This window comes from Bidens hawaiensis, unplaced genomic scaffold (assembly GCF_021521415.1).
Source record: "Bidens hawaiensis isolate Kalapana, Puna unplaced genomic scaffold, B.hawaiensis_p1.1 tig00031314_1, whole genome shotgun sequence".
NCBI classification, from domain to species: Eukaryota; Viridiplantae; Streptophyta; class Magnoliopsida; order Asterales; family Asteraceae; genus Bidens; species Bidens hawaiensis.
The window spans coordinates 67183-90120 of NW_027495274.1; the positions used below are offsets into that span (position 1 = coordinate 67183).

At 38.1% G+C, this 22938-nt stretch overlaps 2 protein-coding genes across 3 annotated transcripts; one reads left to right on the forward strand and one right to left on the reverse strand.

The window, feature by feature from the left end:
* The first annotated feature begins 3626 nt into the window (after positions 1-3626).
* On the forward strand, positions 3627-6268 carry LOC143581959 (uncharacterized). Its single transcript, XM_077064634.1, has 4 exons — positions 3627-3875; positions 5316-5445; positions 5587-5740; positions 5887-6268. Exons 1-4 carry the CDS (start codon positions 3627-3629, stop codon positions 6101-6103), a joined length of 750 nt encoding a protein of 249 aa, XP_076920749.1. The 3' UTR covers positions 6104-6268.
* Positions 6269-6833: 565 nt separating this feature from the next.
* Positions 6834-12800, reverse strand: LOC143581948 (protein LNK1-like). Of its 2 annotated transcripts, none has more exons than XM_077064625.1 (7): positions 12581-12800; positions 11111-11664; positions 10815-11019; positions 10122-10718; positions 7275-7429; positions 7079-7202; positions 6834-6978 (listed from the first exon to the last, which is right to left on the reverse strand). In XM_077064625.1, the coding sequence occupies exons 2-7, from the start codon at positions 11416-11418 to the stop codon at positions 6889-6891; spliced, it is 1479 nt and encodes a 492-aa protein (XP_076920740.1). In that variant the 5' UTR covers positions 11419-11664; positions 12581-12800; the 3' UTR covers positions 6834-6888. The 2 variants fall into 2 exon arrangements, with proteins under 2 accessions (XP_076920740.1, XP_076920739.1); XM_077064624.1 differs by having other exon boundaries at positions 11111-11640; positions 12581-12799.
* Positions 12801-22938: the final 10138 nt, after the last annotated feature.

Below are 22938 nucleotides of genomic sequence, written 5' to 3' on the forward strand. Positions count from 1 at the left end.
AACATAAATCTTTATAGGTGACATGCTTATGATTTCTTGGTATATTGAAACTGAAAGCTTATACAAAGAAATGATTTATTAATATTGTTTAAGTGTTACAAATTTATATACTCAATTAGGGGGAGGGGGTGGTTCAATTTCCATCACTCATCACACTTAATGGTGGTGTGCCACCTCATCCCACTACATTCCATCACTAGTGATGGAATTTAGTGGGGGTGGTGGTAGTGTGATGGGTTTTGTTATATATATATATGTATATGTATATGTATATGTAGGTTTTTGTGTGTGTTGGGTTTTGTGAGAATTCAACGCGTGATGGCCATCACGCTAACCCTCTCATCACGCGTGATGAGAGGGCCGGCGGCGGTGTTTGCCAAGCCATCACGCGTGATGGTCGGGCATCTAGCTCCACCCCGAGTCCCCTTAGAGGAACATGTGAAAGGTATATTTTTATATTAAATTACATTAAATACGTGATATTAAATAAATATAAATGCATGATTTGCGGTATTTAATGCGACTACACTAACGAATCTCCATAATAACTAAAAATTGATAGATTAAAAAAATCAGTGGGATTAACCCACTTAGTTCATGTATATGCCTCTTAGAGAGGAGTTTTCAGGTGTCAAATGCGAAATTATTAATGCAAAGCAAAATATATACAACATTTGTCGTTAAAAAAAAATCAAAGGTTACAATGAATATAAATGGGCAATGATATAACAGTGATGCTCATTTGCTCAAACTTATCATTTACATAAGCATATGGAATAAATATATTTTAATATTAAATGACAATAAACACATGATATTAAATTAAAATACATGCTTAATTTTACGATATTAAATGCGGCATAGACTAATAATTTTGTATAATGATAAAAATGATATATTAAAAAAAGCCACAATTTGTCAAAAATGGGGCTAGCCCACAAGAAATAAATGCGTAAACTATTGGTGTAAAATATAGTACAAATAAGATTTTTCGTTAAAAAATAATACCAAATTATATCAATGAATATTGCTAACAAATGATAAAGTATTATAGTTATGTTCCATTTCTCGAACATTTTAAAACAAATGTTATAACTATATATAAAGACTGTTGGTCCACGTCACATAAACTTTTCCTGATTATTTTAATTTCTTATTAGATTTTATGTATCTATCTTTTAATTATTTTGATTGAGATTATTCCTATTTGTGTCCTTGAGGTTATACCACAGACGCACAATGTGCCCCTAAAAGTAGTCAAAACGATACACTAGAGTCCTTGCGGTTTAAAAACGCGTAAAAGTTAGTCCTTTTGTCAAAAAGTCATCCAACGAAAAGTTGCAATGACTATTATGCACTTTCATCATGGTTATTTTGCGTCCTTGTAGTTTTAAAATCATAAGTTTGCATCCCTTCATTTTCATCACCTTCGTCTCCACCACCACCACCACCACCACATGTCACCACCACCATTACAAAAGCTTCAGTTCGATATTGTTGAGCTTCAGTTCAATCATTTCAAATTTAGAAGATAAAGATATGTAATAAAATTAGTTAATTATAATAAAAAAGACACATGATTGTAAGTCATGATTCAATCAAAACCCTATTAAGCTTTACTATTACAATTCTAAAAGTCCATTAAGATAGAGACAAATAATTATTGAAACTGTAAGGCTTTTGATCAGATTAAGAAAATTGTTTAATTGATATGCTTACCTCGAATGGTGTCTAAATTGGTAGCTATAAGAGATTGGCCGAAGTACAAACGTGGCGGTGATGTTGGAGCAATTTAATTTCAGAGAACAATTTAAGAGGTGGGGGGAAGCTTAGCGATGGGGTTGTGATGGAAAATGAACGAATCAAGGGTATTGGTGCATCTAATTCATTTGGTTCAGAACCTCAAGCCCTTCAACTCTTTTGGAGGTTACTTTTCAAATTGTTATTAATTCCCGAAATCAAGATACATATGGTAGAGGGTTGTCACAACGGATTTGGGAATTACAATACTAGTTCTTACCCACCCTTGTCCTCAAACTAAGACTAAAATCATGACTTGTGATCCCACTTAGAATAATAGTTTTTCTAAAACCCTTCCACACTTGTTCAACCTGACTTTTTCATGTGGCTCTAGATTTCTTACTTGCAAAGGAAAAACACTCTTCTACCCATTAGGTTCTGTGAACTATAAGTAACCCTTCCCAAATTACATCATCTCTAATTTCCAATCATTCTGCTTCCACTAAAACAAAACCGTTAACGATGATTGTATTGAGCGACTGTGAGAAAAGTTGGTCACCTTACTTCCGGTACCTTGATCATGCCTCTTCATCCCATTTTCTTTTCTTGTTTACTTAAACTTTGACCGTAGATGGATTTGCTAATCCATGATATGTTCTGGAACACTTCAAAAAAAGTACCTCTAATCATCGCTGGATTTTCCTAAACATCTAATTCTTTGTAATTCACTAATTTTCACCCTTGTCAATACCCAATTCAAATCTTCCTCACACATAATCTTCTACCATCTGAAATTTGTACCATTAAGTATCTCGAACATAATTTAATCCATTTAGCGCCACGATAAGACCATGCATAGTGGTAGGGGGAATGGGGGGTGCGTCACGTTGCGCACAGTGAGCAAGAAGATAGATTGTATTTTAGGGGTGTAGTGGTGGGGGAGAGATTGGGTGGGAGAAGTGTCACAATTTTAGTGGTTATATGAATAAAAAAATAATAAAATCAGGTGGGCCCAATTTTTGGCCGATAAATATTTTTCAAGTGCTCCTCTTCTTGGTCACTTCTCGCCTGGGGGGGGGCTCCTTTATAATCTCCCCCACTTCTCCTCCCACTACTGTGGTCTAATAATGATAAAAACTGACTAAGCTAGATAAAAATTGATTATAAGTGTTATTAAAACATTTTGAAAACATAACATGATACTCGTTTGATTAATTGGACACCACATAGACATGGTGTTGGAAAGTCGGTTAATTTAGGTGGTAATAAAAAATTTAACTTTGTTATTCGATCTTTTATAATTCAATTACCCTATTTACTAGTGTGAATCAAGCAATTCTATGTCACCCAACAAGCTACTAGGTTTTGTCATCAATCTAACAAGTTGTTAAAGCAAGGATTACTAACACATGCAAATAGTTTAAATAAACCAACACATCAATATGTTCATACAACGTTGTCAATGTCAAAAACAAATCCAAAGATGAATAAAATTGAGAAAAATGTTAAACTCTACGAACCGTCCGCTGGAGGAAGCCACAGGTGAGTCTAGCCGATCATTCTTGTGTACTGCCCTTGATCAACTTGCGTTCACACAGCCCTCGGCTGCTGCCGTGATGCCGTCTCTATAAAAAAAAACTTATTTAGAACTTTAGGTGATGTTTTGTTTCTTACGGGCTGCAATGGATTTGGTTCGTTGAAGTCCAAGGCCCAATATCATAAATTGCGTTTGTTTTGTTGTTCATGTGTGTGTATGAGAGCAAAAGAATTGGGTGGGGCGACTTCTTTATGAAAGCCCATTTGCTGCAACACCGGTCATTAGTTTCTTCTGGGTTGGTTATTCAGACTACAGTACAAACCCTCTTCTTCATCATCTGGCAGCAGCTATGAGTTTGTCTTTGATTCAGGGATATTCATCTTCCGAAGAAGATAATAATAATAATAATAATAATAATAATAATAATAATAATAATAATAAACATCCACCATACCTCACATCCGACGAAGATGAATACGAAGATCCAGACAGCCGTGACCGTACAACCACCGGCAACGATTTCAAAACACCCTTGTTCGATCCACCTAATCCTTCTGCTTCTTCTTCGCTTCCGTCAGCACTCGATGCGTTTTCTGAAGTAATAATTAATAATCTTACTCAATTTTTATCTCATTTACTGTGAATTAATTACTGTTATAGAGCTGGGTTTGGAATTTTAGGTTCAATTTGTGTAGTTTTAGGGTTTCATGGAGGAATGTTTAATTTAGTTTAATGGGTTCGACTGACTCGAATGAAATAACTATTTTATTAATCGACTTGTTCTGACCACCCGGTTATTCAATTCCGTCAACAAGTTTACCAACCAAACTCATTATCGGTTTTTCAAACAATCCATTTTATTTCCAAATTCTAATTTTAATTACAAATTTTTTTAAAAAAATCTGCGAACGGAACGTCCTTTAAAGTTAAGTTGGTGTGAATGACTGAATTATTATTAGCAGAGGTGTAAATCAGCAGTATGTATGCTTAATTTAGTGCTAGTTTGATATTGGAAATTTAGGTTTGTTTTATAAGCAGAAGAATGTGATTGTATGTTTTTGCATATATGATTATCGAACAAATGTTGGGTTAAGAAAGTGAAAGTGTTCATAGCCCACTCTGAGAGACCATGGGACTAACCAATAACACCTTTAAGCGTGTGACCGATATGTCTAGTGCTAGTGCAGTGGAACAATTTTAATTACTGCTCTGGTATATTAATTGATTAATGTAGGTTTTTGATATACTGATGCTGTATAAATAATAATCTCCAGCATTGCTACTTGCTAGTTGTGGTAGCATAAATTCAATATTTTTAGGATCTTTGCTTCTTTTATGGGGTACAAGTTTTTACTTTTTTGAGAATAAATACTTTTTATGCAAACATAATAACTAGTAAATAGTAATTGAAGGACTAGTAGCAGACTAGCAGTGTTACAACGATTCATGTCAATTTTGCATGTCAAATAACTAAGCTTTCACACAAAAGAACCATAATGATGATATTCCGTAAACAATGGTAGTAAGTGTTTTTTTTTAATATTAAAGGTGCACTATGAGTCAAGCCATAAAAAGTTAAATTCAAAATTTATGTGACTTCTGACCTTTTGTAAACTATGGAAAGCTCTTTCATTAGCTCGTGCAAATAGCCGTGGCTCCTTAGTGCTTTTGGGTGACCTATTTAACTTAATAATAATAGGGATGGTTTCATATTTACCCAATAAAAGATTACAATATTAAATATACCATTTTCCATTTTTTATATTCATATATACCCTTCCCTTAAAACTTGCATTTGCATGAGGTTGGAGTGTGTGGAGAAAGAGAAGGGTAGTATTTTTAATGGGTATATTTGATTCTGATTTTTCGGTTTGGTAAATATGATTTTATGCTTGCTTGCAGGGGCATATATGTCCTACGAAATTGTCTCATTTAAGCATTCATTATGTTGTCATAATATTTATCTACATGAACAAGTTAAAGTGTTTTACCATGCCTATCACGTAAAAGTTATTATACTTGTTTTAAATTATTGGAGATTTCAAGACCGCCACAGTTTCTGAACAATTCTGTTGGAGAATCCGCATCTGCAAACAAAGATAATGATGGTCAACTATGGCGGCATGGTCATCACAGGAATCGTAGAGATAAAAATGACATACCTGAAGGTAAGACCATTTTTGAGCAAATTGGTAATATTGTACATAACTTGGTCACTATACATTGAGTCTTTGTAGATTTTATGAACAATCATCTTGTTTTAGTTTACAATATGAGACTTCATGAACGTTTTTTTTTTCATATTATAGGGGCTGTAGTGCAGGCTAAAGCTCAATTAGTTGGAATTCGTGACAGAGTTAGCAGTGATGCCTCCAACGCATCTTCAACCGAGCCTCGTGGATCTGCAAAACGTGTCATAACCGCAACTAATCCAAATGCTGAAGATGCTGCAGATCTTTTGAGGTACTGTTTTAAAATATTATGTGAAGACAAATTTGATGTTTGTAAATTTTATATAAGGTCATCTTATGGTCCCACTGGTTGGTACGGTATTGGTGGGGCCCGTGAATTTTTCAGTAATAAGTAATAACATTGTTTTTTCCCCACAGGATGTGTGTGCAGTGTGGGATACCGAAGACGTTTTCTAATGCACGAGGGATGGTATGCCCCATGTGTGGGGACCGCCCTGTCAAAGAGGCGGATGAACCGAAGAAGAAAGGGTCCATGATAAAAGACAAGGAAAAGAATAAACGAATGAAAGGCCAGTCATCACACGCGACATGGAAAAGTGAAACGGAGATGCAGCTGCGACAACAGTTTGATTAACATAAGCTGCTTCTCGAATTTGTTGGCTTGTGATGTATGATCTGTTTTATAATCAAATGAGGTGTTTGCGAGTTAAGAACTTTTATTATCAAGAGTTTGTTGCATGTACTATTCTGTAACCTGATTGGCAATGACATGATTCTACTTCATTCCAACACTTTTCAGCAAAACAAATAAACTTGAATGTTTGTAGAACTTTTTACATCAATGTAAAAAAAAATTTGTTCCCAGGTTATTTCATTCGACTTCATTTTAGTACTGGTGATTTTAGTTTATCGATACTAAACTTCGTCACCCGACCAATCACATTGAATTGTTTAACCCAAATCATGACTGTTTATTAAAAAGATTTGAGAATTGTTTAACCCAAAACATGACTTGTTTATTGAACAGGTTAAATAACCCAAAATCTGTCTGTTTTCATATCCTATTAATTTTGCACCACAATCAAACCAACCATACACTGCTGCTTAATTCAAACATAACATTATTTCATCACATCAGCAGCATAGCAATACTTTTTTCCAAGTTACAACACTACTTACAAAACCAACAGAGCCCCGCATTTAAAACGCAAAGCACTCGAGGTCATTTTAAAAGTTATACACCATGCCAGGACAGGCTGGGCCACTTGGATGATTCTATAAAAACAAAAGGATATACACCAAGAAATTGTAAAAGCCCGACCTATCGTATATGTTGTAAATCCATGACGGATCGGGCGGGCCTTCTTGGATGATTTTATACATTATATAACACAACACCATATAAACAATAACTATGTCCTAGTTTCTGTCGCCACACATCGTGTCATTTGATCCACTTGCAGCTTTTTCCTCACAAACTTGGCTCTCTGTTAATATAGCTCCATGGTTCTGTTCATCATGAAGATGGTAGTTTTATAACAATTGGGCGCATATAATCTATAATTGTTGGGGGGGGGGAGAAAATTGCTAGAAAGTATGTTTTATTCACCAGATTATGCTTGGGAGGAAATGCGGGCAGCTTAAGTGATTCTGAAGGCCTATGAAACAATAGATGTGCTACTGACCGATCTATAGGATTTGTATCAGTTTCAATATCCATGAATCCACTGCGTCTATAATCAGAATATTAAAAATGATTAGAAAAAGAAATAATTAATTAAAATACAGATAAAAATTGAGCGTACGTGTTATTCCTTTCAGATATTAAAGGCTCGTTAAGATCATTGGCATTCGTGGCTCCGCTACCTAGACTTGGATTATTATTGTTATGCCGCTGCTCTGCACTTCTAGCCAAACGGTACAAACTGTCCCTAATGCATAACTTGGTTCTCAAATCCAACTGAAAATCACACCGGTTATGTAACATCCTAAAATTTATAATGTTAAATAAAGAAAGTTACGTTTAGTGATTTCGCGTTATTAATTAATTAATGTCGAGTAAAGAACGGATCATGGACTTAGATTAATTAGATGGGTTAAATGAGAATGGGCCTTAGGTCCATGGGCTTTAAGGGATATAAATATCCCCTAAACCAACCTTAAACCCTAAACCATCATTCATTTCCATCTTATTCTCTAACGCACTCCAAAACACACGACCCGAACCAAGATCCAAGGGCGAGGACCCGAGCTTGTTGGTGCTAGATCGTCGTGACGAACCAAAGCAACAAGACCAGCTCGTGTTCGTAGTTCGACTCTTTTACGGTACGTTTATATCGAGAACTTGTTCGTTTAGGTTTGGATTAGTATAGAACTGATAGATCTGTGTTTGTATGGTAAAAAACGAATCCAACAAAGCTAAACTTACTGAAAATGGTTATGATTTGATGGGTTAATCGATTGATAAAAGAACCCGTAACCTATATGCCTAAATCGCACCCTTTAAACATCGATGTTAGGTCGATTTGATGGTTGGGGTTTGTAGGCGCTGGTCAGACGATTCCGTGGATACCTAAATCGAGTTATTTGGTTAAGAAACGAATTAAGGGATTTAAGAACGAACAGTACCTGCAGCTGGACAACTTCGCCTGCAAGCTAAGTTCGCCTGATGAACTTCGCCTGCAAGCTAAGTTCGCCTGATGACAACTTCGCCTAAAGCTAAGTTCGCCTAAGGTTAACTTCGCCTAAAGCTAAGTTCGCCTGATGACAACTTCACCTAAAAGCTAAGTTCGCCTAAGGTTAACTTCGCCTAAAGCTAAGTTCGCCTGATGACAACTTCGCCTAAAGCTAAGTTCGCCTGATGACAACTTCGCCTAAAGCTAAGTTCGCCTAAGGTTTAACTTCGCCTAAAGCTAAGTTCGCCTAAGGTTTAACTTCGCCTAAAGTCAAGTTCGATTAGAAAATAAATTAAAAACCTAATGAAAAATGTGTTAAGACAGTTAACGTAAATAAAAGGGTACCGAGCCCTAATAATACTCGAGGTATGATGTATGGTTGTATGGTAACGAAGAGGGAATCAAACCCTACTAATATTCGAGAACTAGGGAACCGAACCCTAATAATACTCGAGGAAGGAGGGTACCGAGCCCTAATAATACTCGAGGAAGGAGGGTACCGAGCCCTAATAATACTCGAGGAAGGTAGGGCGTAATGCTCTTTATAACGTAAGATATGAAAGTAAGTTAATACAAAAGAAAGTATGAAAGTATGAAAGTATGAAAGTAAGAATATAAGTTTATGTGTATTGCATAGTGTATGATTAACTAGAACTCACTCAGCGTAGCTGACTTTTAGTATTCACGCAGGTGAGTAGAATGAGGCAGCTCGCTTGAGGAGACACGTGGCACTGAATAAGAGGCTGGCATCGGAAGACTCAAGACGTTTAAGTTTAATGTTTCGTTCATTTTGAAAGACAAAATGATGTTTTAAAACAAGACGTGTTTTGTTATGAAATGTTTTATGAAAGCTTTTATATTCCGCGAACGTTTTAATTAACTCTGATATTTAGAACTGCGTTTATGAGTAAATCCAACACGAAAGTAGGGCTACCGGTAACGGGGCCTTACAGGTTAAAATCAAACAACTTTAGAATTCTGAAAAAGAAAAAAGAATCACGCGAATCCCACCTGGAAAAAGGCACAGGTAAGATCAGATAACTGGTCAAAACAGGTCGTTTAGAAAAAGTATCAATTTGTTTCAGGCAAAAAGTACCTTTTGTTTAGAGATTAGCACAATCCTAATAAACCTACCTCACATCATGTAAAGATATAAAGCTTATTGCCTGAATTCTCTAGCCATAACTGCATGTTTGTGTTATTTGATAGCTAACGTGTTCTGCACATACCCATTCTACTTTTGTTGCACACAACCATTCTGATGTTCGTGTGATTCAATATCTACCTCACAGACATAAAATCATCCGAGTTCTATAACACCTGCTTGTGTAATTTATGTTTATCATAGCTCATGAGTTTGACTCAAATTATTACATAATTTGTTTGCTAAGGGTTAAGTTAACTTTTGGGTCTCAATACTTCAATTATATCTATCATTACATTATTTTGGGCCACACATCAATTGACATGATGACCAAACTGAACCACCCACGACCACTGCTTGCCACCACCACTTATCGGTCATCGCCTCCACCACCAACACCGTCTAAACCACCACCGCCAACGCAACCTCCACCACCACCAGCGGCGCCACCCCAACAGGCTCCAAAACCACCGTGACGCCACCGCCTCCTTTCCCGGAACCACTACCGGCTATATCATTACTGCCAATACCTGTCGCCACTAGCCGGCTTAAAAAATCATATATATATCGGGTAAACCTATTTTGATACTTCTGTTTCTAAAACGACACATTTCAACCCAACCTAATTTTAGTCCGACTCCGTTTTGACACGAAGAAAGTGATACTATATTAAAATGGTTTGTTTTGACACAAATTCATTTTCGCTCAAACACATTCTGACCCAACACCCAACCCGCCCGTTTTGCCAGGTTTAGTCACTAGCAATTGTAATGAACTTAACTAAAAACCAATGAATCATAGAGATTGTCATGAATATAGCAATATCATCATACCTGTTCCGTAGCCTGTTTTAACTGGCGGAAACTAGTGGCTTCAAGTGAGATTTCATTCAACTCAGAACTAACAGAAGAACTTTCCGGTACATTTAACAAACCTATATCCATTCGTTTCTGATCTCCATCAATACCCCTTTGACTTCCATGTTCCTTACTTAATAAATTACCTTGCTTTTCATCTTGAAAGACACCTTTTGAAGACTGAAACACCATACCCATCTGTCTCGGGCTTCCAACAGTTAAGGGCTGAAATCCTGGTAACTGTTTAAGCTCATCCATTGAAGATTCACCAGAACTCTGGTTAGATGCGTAGGATGACCCCATTGGGGAATGAGACTTAAGACCCTTATGTTCAGATTTAATGCCAGACAACATTGGAACAGAAGTAGTTTGATGAGGATAATCTGGAGGTAGATAACATGAGTTGCCCTGAATGTGACCAAAATAATCAAACTGCTGCCAGTTTTGGTCAGATTTATTGTTTGAAGACAGCCGACTGACATTGCTTCTGGGATCACTGATTCGAGTAAAGGAACCTTTATCATTTCCTTCAGTTTGATTATTATGTTTTGACTGCTTTTTCTGCATATTGATCTGCCAAAAGTATACACAAACGAAACTTTAAGATTATTCAAATGGTAGGGATGAATGTTTATCAAGTTTGTTGTCACAAAAAGAAAATCCACTAACCTGATCACTGAAATTAAGGGCGTCTTTGCTTTCAGAGATACAGCTAGACCTGTGATTATTTGATTCTGTAGAATCATGATCCGTATGTAATATGTTCTTTAAACCACTTGGCTCAGGAAATTGGAATTTATAATCCATCTTTAATGCTTCTTCAGTACCCTCAATTTGATCTGATGTAAACCAGCCAAGTGATGAATCACAACTCCTGTGTATGCAAACATATATAATGTTATAAACTTTTGCATTATTTGCATAAAGATAAGGAAAACATTTTTTTAATATAAAGTAAGATCAACCTTAACATCTTGTCAACATCCTCAAAGTTTCCTATATCAGACCAGTTATAGTATAAAAGTTCGCCTGATTCCTTATCCTCGCAATTATTGTCAGCAAAACAAAGATTTCCTCGGGAAACCTGTGTTAGTGGATAACTGTATGAGTTATTATCACCTGTAGCTGATGTGGCATAGCTACTTTTGAAGCAATCATCTTCCATTCTTATGTCATCGGATGCTAAATTAGGCATGTCTTTTACAATCTCACCATCACATGAACCATTAAATACACCATGTGATGCATGAGATGGTGATTCCTTTTCCATCATTTTCTTTTTCTTGTCTAATGGCTTAGAATCTTTTTCTTCCTTTTGTTGGCAAATAGTATGGAGAGCATCAAGGTTCACAGTGGTACTCAAAACAGTTGTTTCATGCTGAAGTTTTCTACAGTTGTCTCCTTCAGATGAATGTTTACTAGACCGAGCATTAGTAGGGTGTGGTACTATATGGTCATCGCCTCGGTCAAATTCATCCCATATAATATCTCCAAGCTACAAAAACAGTCAGAAAAGTAGCTGCAATAACTAAAGCTTCAGAATACTTCTATTAAGTTTTATACAAACTGGAATAAAGTCAACAATTCATAGGTCTAGATGAATTATTTCACAGTTTGAATGAATGGAAGGACCGATAGCTTCTAAACATCATTGCAAATAAGACTTCTAAAAGGTAAAATTCAGTTTTTTTATGAATTTGTAAATGCTCATTATGCCTTTCTGTTGAAGAAAAATATGATGCATCTGTCACTTTCATGCTTAAGCAATTAAGCTGTTCTTTTTGCTTTCCTCAACAATAATATGTTTTCAAAGGCCAAGCTTATCAACGCATTAAATCCTTCTTAGCTGTATTCAATATTTAGGAAGACAACATGACATCTATTATCTACAACAAACAAGATCCTTACTAATGTTGTAGTATTTACATGGCTTTACTTGGTACTAGTAAAATCATGGTTTCAATTGATACAAGTAAAATCAAGATTAGAAATTCTGCTAGTTTGGATTTCACATGACCTATGATCTTAAGAGCTCATGAATCTCGATAATTTGGCTCCTCTTGTTCACCGAGGAGGTTAAAGATAAAACGCACAAGAGTGATACTAATAGTTCAGGAGATAACATGATATATTGTTCAACAAGTGATTAAGCTGCACTCAAGGAAATATTGCATGATTTTGTCATTGTTTTTAATCAATCGAAACTAAGAATACAAGTCAACGAAAACTAGTTGAAGGTTAAGTGTCTTTTACACGTGCAATTAGTAAAATTCAATGGTTTAACCTCTCATGATTAAGTTAGCTAAAAATTTTCCATACCAAGAGATGAAAAAGAAGAGCAAAATTTCTATGAGATATCAAATAAAATAATAACATTTCCACTCTCTTCTGATGAAGAACTAATGTCAAGTAAAACAAAGCATTAAAGATACTACCTCATACAAAGACAAGTCTGACATTCCTTCAAAGTCTTCTATTATCCAGTACTGATAATACAGCTCACATCAAAATCAAACCTCATAACTAGCTAGCTAGCCCAAGGTAAGTACACAATATAGCAGACCTTTCTTTACCTCAGTTTCACAAATCAAAAAAACAAAAAAATAAATATTATTACAATTTACAAGATTCAAATAATTTCACATCAAATCAATCGAAATAAATCAATACTCTACAAGGCCACCTGTTCACAGATCAAAAGGATATCAAAACTGATAAAACTATTAACATCACAAAATATTGAGTAATTTCTTAGTATTATTATTATTATTATTATTATTATTTTTCTTCTTCCTTAAATTATTAATCCATACCAAAACAGATCCAAAAAACGATGACAACTAACTAAGTAATTAAACATAATCAGAGAACTAATTCCAGTCATAAATATAATCAATCAACCACAAATCTAAACTCATAAACAAATAAACATCAAATAACAGCAACAAATCACCGCATCAAGTAAGATCTAGATGAAAACTCACCAGAACGAACAAATTTCCGTAACACGCGCTTACGCAACAAACAAATCAAATCTCGTGTGTTCTGCTGCTGCTGCTGGTGCCGATTAGCTAGATAGAAGTGAGTGTGTGAAAGAGAAAGTGTGTGTGTGAGAGAGATTGTGAATAATAATAATAATTAAAAAAGAAAAATAAAAGTTAGGGGTAACGAACGAGGGACACGTGGCAAGGAGATCAAAAGGGGGGTAGAGAGGGTATCTAGTAATTCGTGGAGGAGGACACGGGAGACAGGTGATCTGTTATTACCATCTCATTGGTCCACGTCATCTGTCACGCGTGACACGTGCATCTTTACCCTCTGTTAGTTTGGTTATTATTAAATCGTAGTTATTTTTTTAAGGGTTAAATTGTTATATAGTTATTTATTTTATTTTTATAAAGGGTGAATATATTAGAATGGAAAAACGGGAATCTCCTAGCTGGTAGGTAAAACGAATATCCAATTAAGTCTGAAAACAAGCAAACTAATCCAAACTATAGATTACAAAGAAAATTTAATTATGCATCAACTTTCTCAATGCAAAGTGAATATTTTACCTCGTATAATTTTTAAAGTTGGATCCGAGTCGGTGTGAACTCGCTCGAGTAAAAAGCATTCCAAATAGCTCAAACTTACATGGTATAACATTCATATATAAGTGAGCCCACCACCCTTTGTCACTCTCCCTCTCCTTTAGGGGGCGGATAGTGGCGGATCCAGGATTTTTTTTTCTGGTGGTGTACTATTTTTAGATGCTTCAAATTCATAGAGTCGGATGTAAAAAAAATCGGGTTGGTTCGACGATTCGGGTCAGGTAATGTTCATCACATAATAAAAATACGATACAATAATAAAAAAAAAATGCATCATCATTAGAAATAAAATAAAAAAACACATACATTTTCAGATGCCTAAAGCGGATTAAGGATTTGGGGCCTATAGAAAAAATAATAACAAACTCTTCTCTTTTACCCCGGCTTAGGAAGAAAAAACAATAACTAATAAATAAAATTAAAATTATTAGCTTTTTAAAGGTTTTTTGAATAACCAGACTCAGTTTTCATCCGACAATGTTAGAATGTTTATTATCAACTAATGTTTATTAATTAATAGTGATTACCTAATTTTTTTATCAACACGAGTTTGTCAAAATAAGAAATTAAACTAATGGACATTGTCTCACTATTGACAGGTCTCAAAGATCAAAACTATTAGAAGTCTAGAAACAAAAATAATCAGAATAAACCAACAAATTGATGAATAAGAAATTGAACCTAATGCTTGTTTAGTAGATCAAATGATAAAAATGACATTAACGAAGTTTAGTTTCGCCGTCTCTTGTAAGAAAAGGATAGAGGCTGCGGGTTATTGTTTGAAACTCTAAAAACATTAAAAACTCCCATAAACTGTACTAAAAAAATAAAAAAAAATTAAAAACCGAAATAGTGCTACTACAGGTTTTGAACATTGAACATCTTTGTTAACAACCAATGCCTTTGCCACTCCACCAGTTTTCATATTTGGTTAATAGGTGCAGTCTAATTTTAATAAGGGTGCACTCCATATTTTATATATAACATTACACTATAATTTTGAAACTCGGGGGTTCCCGTGCACCCCCGCCACTCAACGTAAATCCGCCCCTGGGGGCGGATATATGGAGTTGAGGGGTGCCCGTGATATCCCTTAACTTTCATGTCAAATTACAAAATAAACCTTCGAGAAAATATTAGGATAACCCTAGGTCCAAAACTTTTTCTAGGATACTCCTGAATTTTTCTTCTAGATCCGTCATTGTTCTCCTCTCTTCCTTCTCGGTTCATGAAGTCCTATATGTCGGACGAGTAGGCGAAAGGTGACGTGAGGAAAACGAGAGAGAAGAAGGAAAGTAAGAGAGAATGAGGAATGATAGTCTTGCATATAAAGCTCCATGTGACATTATATATCTTTTATAAACTAAAGAAAAGTTGTGTGCTTAATTTAAGGTTTGCAATTTAGGGATGAACTCGGTGCCAGTATAAATACAGATCCTGAAAATCACAAATTTTTGGTACCGGTATCGAAATATTCGGTTCGGTACCGGTATTGAAGGTAAAAATTCGGGAAATACCGGTACAGTACCAATCCCGAAACTCAAAACTTTGATACCGACGATACCAAATCGATATCGGTACCAAATTTGCTCATCCGTATTGTAATTGTTAACGATGAATCAACGATATGGTATCAAAATCAAAAGTTGAAGTAGAACAGCTGGTCAATGAGGATATGGTATTAAATCAAAAGTTGTAGAGTGCTTCAAATATATTGAGATTATTTATAAGATTTATTAAGGCAATTTGAATATTAATAATCCTAAAACTCAATGTAGTTAAAATAATCGTCACCGCTCACCGGTTCCAACTTTCACATTGTTTGTTTTCATTGGACTCCCGTTAAAAAAACTCAACGGCGTTAAATTTTTTCCAAATTTCAAATTGATGTTTTAGGGTTTTTGTTTGGAATGAGGATATGAGTCGATTGATGTAATAGCTTACCTGTAACATCCCGTTTTCTAGTTTCGGTTAATAAACGAAAGTATGAGTTATTATGAGTCGGGCTAGTGTTGGGTTAAATGGAATTGGGTTATGGACTTGGGTTAGAGAAAAAGAGGAAATACCATGGGCTAAGCCCATAATCCATAAATATATAAACCATAAACACTACTTAATTCTTCATTTACACATATTCCATACACCATTCAAAACACACACTTAAGCCTTCTCTCTAGTCTATCCTTATCTTAGCCGAAATCAAGGAGACCAACCACCGATCCAAGGTAATGACAGTATGATATTGTATGAGCTTAAACCCGTTAGATATAATCGCGAAACGACGAGCCAACACCGTTAAACCGTTTACGTCACGAGATCCGGGTGGAATCAGGTATAAACCGAACCTATGATGAGCTTAGGGGTCACCCTAGCTCAGATCTGGATCAAACGAGACGAAAAACGGTGAAAACGAGTTAAAACTCGTTTTTCCGGCGAATCCGCGGTTTTCCAGCGGCTTTCCGGCGGCGCCGGAAAGTTAATACGAGGTAAAAAATGTCAGGGAATGTTCTGACATTCCCTGACCTAACCCTAGTTCGCTATAGGGACTTAACGAATTGGAAGGTGATTCGTTAGTTGATTCGCATAAGGGAGCACAACGAACTAGCTCTAGTTCGTCTCTGATTCGTTAGGGGAAAAGGGTAACGAATTACCCTTGATTCGTTATGACCAGTTCGTTAAGGGAGATGACGAATTAGATGGACCAGTTCGTTAGAAGAGATAACGAATTAGATGGACTAATTCGTTATGTGGACTGGTTCGCTATGGAACTGTTTCGTTAAGGAATCCAGTTCGGTAAAGGGTCCAATTCGTTATAGGAACCAGTTCGCTAAGATAAGCCAATTCGTTATGAACTAGTAACGAATTAGAAGTTCAACGGAATGACAAGAACAGTCCATGGAGTTAGAAAATAATGATTTAATCACAAAGAAGCCCTTGGGCTTTTATGTAGTAAATTAATTAATGATTCAAAATGCTAATGGAAAATGTGATAAGACAGTTAATAGAAATAGACCCCAGCCAGGGGCTCTGCCCCTTGGACCCTGCTAGGGGCTGCCACCCCTAGTTCGAGTTAAGTTGATGAGTCGGATAATTTGTGTGACATCTGCCCCGATCCGACCCGACCCAGGTACCCGTTTCTCCGATCCGATCTCTTTCTTTTATGATTTAATATTTATACTTATATTTTACTTTTAATAATAATATATATATTTTTCTTCCCGCCTCTTTCTCTCTCTTTCTTTCCGCCGTCCCGTCCCTCTCCTTCTCTCTTTCCGCCTTCTTTTCCCTCTTGTCGCCGTCCCGCCCTTAAGCCTTGTTTCCCTCTTTTTCTTCTAACTCTTTGCTTGTCCTTTGTTCCTTCCCGCCTAAGGTTGTCTGCGCAGCTCCACGCGCCAGACCCCTTACAAGGAATCCTGCGTGAAGACCACCTGTTTCAGCGATACGCGAGACGAACTCTTCTCGCAGCGCGCTAAGAATTGTAATTCTTCTCGCAGCGCGCTAAGAACGGTAGTTCTTCCCGCGACGCGCTAAGGATTTGTAGTTCTTCTCGCAGCGCGCTAAGAATCGTAGTTCATCCCTCGACGCGCGAAGAATTATAGTTCTTCCCGCGGCGCGCTAGGAATTTTAGTTCCTCCCGCGGCGCGCTAAGAAATGTGATTCTTCCCGCGGCGCGCTTAGAAATGTATTTCTTTCCGCGACGCGTTAAGGTTGGTTCTGTCTGCCTTCGCGCTCGCGCTCTCTTGACCTTTTGTGTCTGCCTTCGCGCTCGAGCTTTCTCGCACTGAACCCTTTGAGTTTTCTTCTGTTTAATCTAGCCGTTTACTTTTGTGTTGTCTTATCTTTTGTGCTGTTGACCTAATCTGCTTTATGTCTGAAGAGTTACTTTCGGCGCAGCATGCGCACCAACCCCATTGGTTGGCAGAAAAAGTGACTGACATTATCTTTTGAGATCTGCTTTTTCCTTGCTTGACCAGTACCTTTTTCTGAACTGCCCATGCCTTTTTACTGTTCCCTGTCAGCTTTTTCTCTTTTTCCCTGCTGCCATATCTTTTGATATCTTTTGCTTTTGGAATCTTTTGCTTTTTGAGATCTTTTCCCCTTTTTCTAGGGAATGTGTTCCCTAGGGTTTCTCTATAAATAATAGTATTATTTTTCCTAACACTACACACACAAAACACTTAATCTCTCCTGTTCTCCTTGCTCTCTCTGCCGCCTCCCTCTCTGCCTCCGTCTTCCTCCCTGTTCTGTCCTTCTTTTCCGGTAATATATATATATATATATAATAATTTACTTATGCTAACTTATATCAAGACTTAAAACCGATCATTAAAACAATAATCTTATTTATAGGTTAACTTGTGCTTGTTTAAAGTTGGTTCTTGCTTTATCTTACACCGCATCGTTTATCAAGTGAGTAATCTCGTACCTAATCCCTTTTTGCTTTTAATGTTTTGGGATGTTCATGTGTTCATACAAACTTAGAGTCTTAAACTTGTTTATGAACTTTAGTCGCGCAGTATCCCATGTGTTGAGGACGTAGACTTGGCTGTTTATTTGTATGTGTGGATCATTAACCGTCTTGGCGGTCTATTCCGCAGTTCTCATGGTACCATTAGATGAACACGGGAGAACTATCGTTTATGATTTTCTCTTTTGTTTGCACATGCACAGTTTGTCTTGTTTGTGAGCTCAATTGTGAGCACTGACAGTCTACGAATCTTAGAGTTGGTCCCGATCAGATTACACCCTTGTTGAAAACCAGACATACACATGTTGCGCGCAGATTTATTGTTATCTATGTATTGTATTAAACTTGATTTCTCACCAACACGCAAGTGTTTGACGTTTATTTTAACACATGTTCAGGTTTGCAGTAGCTGTTTTGGAGCTTGTGGACACATAGGAAGTTTTCTTTATTTTGGACCTAGATTAAAATGTATCAAGACAAGTTTTTGCTGTTCGAATATTATGATTTATAATATATTGATTTATGATGATTTATGTTATCTTATGTCTACTTTGCGCGTGCGCGAATGAATGTATTTATTTAAATTTTGACACCCAATAGTGTCACGAGTAATGAAACAATATGTGGCGCCCCGATGTATAATCCGCCTTTGGTCGGGGTGTTACAGATTGGTATCAGAGCTCGTTGACTTTAGGATAGGTGGTTAGACGTAACGGCCTAGAATACCTAAGAGTCCCTTCTCGCGTATGAGAGAAATCTCATGTTTGCGCGCTTATTGTTAATTACTCGTTATTTATGAATATGCTCGCGCTTGCGCAGTATATGATTTTATGTTTTATTTCGCGATATTTCGATTTTTGTTGAATTTCGATTTTTATTGATTTTTCTTACATATTCGTTTGTTGGGTTTGAAAATCCGAAAAGTCATGGTGATACATGAATAGTTGATTTTCAATTTCCATTTACGATTATGTTCTGAGGTTGGAGACTTGAAAAGTCATGGTGATACATGAATTGTCAACCTCCAATACTCATTTTCTTGTGTATTTTATATTGAAGATTGAAAAGTCATGGTGATACATGAATCGTCAATCTCCAATACTCGTTTGCTCGTATATTTTAAATTGGGAATTCGGAAAGTCATGGTGATACATGAATTGTCGATTCTTGATTCGAATTTGTTACATTTATTAAGTCTGCATTTAGGGTCATTTATTTTACTTTAACTTTTGACAGTAACTGACTCCGCGAAACCAAGCTTTATAAGATTAAAACTTTGCGCTAAAATCAAGATATTAACTAAAATTAAAATTTTTATAGAATGCCTCCGCTATCTCGTCGCCATCTCAAGAAGAAAGAAGCCGCGCGCAGACGCTCGCAGCAACGTTCCCAGGAAATGGCCGCCGCAATAGCCCAAGCTTTGAGCCAAAACAATACCAACACCTCTGGTTACAACATTAAGTCCTTTAACGCGGGTAACCCTCCAAAGTTCACAGGTCTTGAAGGAGCCACCGTGATGCTCCAGTGGCTTGAGAAAATAGAAAACACTTTCCTCCATACCCAATGCCCTCATGACAGACGAACCCTATATGCCTCCAGTGTCCTGGAATCTAGAGCGCTTACATGGTGGAATGGAGTAGCTCATGCGCGTGGCGCAGAAGCTGCTTCCAGCATGCTTTGGGAGGAATTTAAGGAAATTCTGACGCAAGAATTCTGCCCTCCCAACGAAGTTAAGCGCCTGGAGGAAGAATTTTGGAATCTTAAGCAGTACAGTGGCGAAGCGCGCGAGTACGCGACGCGTTTCCATGAACTAAGCCTGCTTGTCCCTCACCTTGTTACCCCTTCCCGCCGAGCCATAGAGAAATTCCTTGGGGGTCTCCCCATGGAAATTCAAGATTCTGTATGGGCTAGAAACCCAGTTACCCTCTCTGACGCCATCGAGTTGGCCGCTGTGCTCAGCGACAACCATGTCAGAGCAGGAACCCTGTTCCTGCGGGGAACAGAAAAGACCAAACTCACCAAGACTGCCCCTGAACCAACGGAAACCAAACCAGAACCCTCAAACCGTAACAACCTCAAGCGCAGGCGCAAAGCCTATGCGCTTACCAACCCGCCCATTGTCCAGCAACCCATCTACCAACCCCCAGTTTACGCGCCTAACCCTCTGTCAGCTTACCCAACACCTCCTGTAGCCCACAACTATGCCTTAACCAATCCAGCACTCCCTGCCCCGCCAACTAAGAAACCTTACACAGGAAACCACCCCTTCTGCCCAACCTGTAGACTCCACCACCCACCTCAAGTCCCATGTCGACTTTGTAACCGATGTGGCCGCGCTGGTCACCTTGCAGAAAACTGTAGAGTCCTTCCCGCCAATCCAATTGCGCCAACACCACCAGTCTACCCGCAAAACCCTCAACCAACCTACCAAAACCCACGACCCAGATCGTGCTTTAACTGCGGTGATCCCAGTCATTTCCGGAACGCGTGCCCGAGATTACAAGTTCAGATTACGCAAGCGAATCCGGTAAACCAGATTTCAAACCAAGTAACGCGTGGACGAGCTTTTAACATAACCGCGCACCAAGCGCAAGCGAATAATGACGTAGTTAATGGTACATTTTTGCTTAACGGATTTTATGCTTCTATACTTTTTGATACTGGCGCCGATCGAAGTTTTATTTCTCGCGCCTTCGAGCAGAAGCTTGCGCGACCGCGCGATAACTTAAAAGAAGATTTTTCAGTTGAATTGGCTAACGGTGAAACTGTTTTAATTAACTCTGTGATTAAAGATTGCACGCTTAACCTTAACGAAAACGATTTTCTGATCGACCTCATCCCCATGCCTCTTGGGAGCTTTGATGTTATCATTGGTATGGACTGGCTCTCGAAGAATCGCGCCGAAGTTATTTGTGCCAAGAAGATGATTCGCATACCTCGAGAAAATGGTGATCTTCACATCTACGGCGAAAAACCCTCCAGTGGTCTTAAGCTTATGTCTTGCGCTGAAGCCCGAAGGCTCATGCGGAAAAGGTGTATTGCATTCTTAGCCCATGTGGTTAAACCTGCTGAAGAAAAGAAGCTTCGCGATATCCCTGTTGTGCGTGATTTCCTTGAAGTTTTTCCTGATGATCTTCCTGGTATCCCTCCCGCTCGTGAAGTCGAGTTCCGTATTGATCTTGTCCCTGGTGCTTCCCCCGTAGCTAAATCTCCTTACCGTCTTGCGCCCGCTGAGATGCAAGAATTGGCAAGCCAACTTCAAGAGTTGACTGCTAAAGGATTCATCCGCCCTAGCTCTTCGCCCTGGGGTGCTCCGGTGTTGTTCGTTAAAAAGAAAGATGGATCGTTTCGCATGTGTATTGATTACCGCGAGTTGAACAAACTCACCATTAAAAACCGGTATCCCTTACCACGTATTGACGACCTCTTTGATCAACTCCAAGGTGCCTCTTGTTTTTCCAAGATTGATCTCCGCTCTGGCTATCACCAGTTGCGCATCCGCGATGAAGATGTTCCGAAGACTGCTTTTCGAACTCGTTATGGCCATTTTGAATTCTTGGTCATGTCCTTCGGTTTAACCAACGCACCCGCCGTTTTCATGGATCTAATGAATCGGGTGTGTAGGCCTTTCTTGGATAAATTCGTGATTGTGTTTATCGATGATGTTCTGGTGTATTCTAAGACCAAGGCCGAGCATGAGCAACATCTTCGGTTGGTGTTGCAAAAGCTTCGAACCGAGCAGCTCTATGCTAAGCTTTCCAAGTGTGAATTCTGGTCTGATGAAGTACAGTTTCTTGGCCATGTTGTGAACAAGATGGGTATTCATGTCGACCCATCCAAAATTGAAGCAATCAAGAACTGGATTACGCCATCCTCTCCTTCCGAGATCCGTTCCTTTCTGGGCTTAGCTGGTTATTACCGGCGTTTCATTTCGAACTTCTCAAAGATCGCTTTGCCTTTAACAGCTCTAACGCACAAAGGTAAACCGTATATTTGGGGCTCGAAGCAAGAAGAAGCCTTTCTGACGCTCAAGCGTTTGTTGTGTGAAGCTCCTGTTCTTGCGCTACCTGAGGGTAATGATGATTTTGTCGTGTATTGCGATGCATCCAACCAAGGTCTCGGTTGTGTTCTTATGCAACGAGGCAAGGTTATCGCTTACGCATCAAGGCAACTCAAGATTCATGAAAAGAATTATACAACTCACGACCTCGAACTTGGTGCAGTTGTTTTTGCCTTGAAGATCTGGAGACACTACCTTTATGGTACTAAGTGTATCCTCTACACTGACCATAAAAGCCTTCAGCATATCTTTGATCAAAAGGAACTCAACATGAGGCAACGCCGATGGAACGAACTCATCAGCGATTACGATTGTGAGATCCGGTATCATCCTGGAAAGGCTAATGTGGTAGCCGATGCGCTCAGCCGAAAACTCTGCCAGCTTAACTGTATCTTGCCGCGCACCCAGCTTCACTTCGCGCCGATTCAAAGCAACCTTGAATCGCGTATTCGTGGCGCGCAGCGCGCATCCATCAGTAATGGTAACCTTCGCGCCGAGTTAGCGTGTGGCGCGGAAGCGCATTTTGTCCCTAATCTGAGTGGAATTCTTTGCTATCTCAATCGCATCTGGATTCCCTTTGATGAGAATCTTCGCGCTGATATCCTGAGTGAAGCGCACAAATCTCGGTATTCTATTCATCCTGGCGCTGATAAGATGTACAAGGATTTGCGC

Bases quoted from the DNA above. Each gene is read 5' to 3' on its own strand.
- LOC143581959 (XM_077064634.1), top strand. From the start codon at position 3,627: ATGAGTTTGTCTTTGATTCAGGGATATTCATCTTCCGAAGAAGATAAT. The intron at 5,446-5,586 runs GTAAGACCATTT...TTCATATTATAG, and splicing joins TAAAAATGACATACCTGAAG to GGGCTGTAGTGCAGGCTAAA. The intron at 5,741-5,886 runs GTACTGTTTTAA...TTTTCCCCACAG, and splicing joins GATGCTGCAGATCTTTTGAG to GATGTGTGTGCAGTGTGGGA.
- LOC143581948 (XM_077064624.1), bottom strand. From the start codon at position 12,604: ATGTCAGACTTGTCTTTGTATGAG. The intron at 10,719-10,814 runs GTTAGTGGATTT...TACTTTTGGCAG, and splicing joins CCCTTAATTTCAGTGATCAG to ATCAATATGCAGAAAAAGCA. The intron at 7,203-7,274 runs GTACGCTCAATT...TTCTGATTATAG, and splicing joins ATATCTGAAAGGAATAACAC to ACGCAGTGGATTCATGGATA.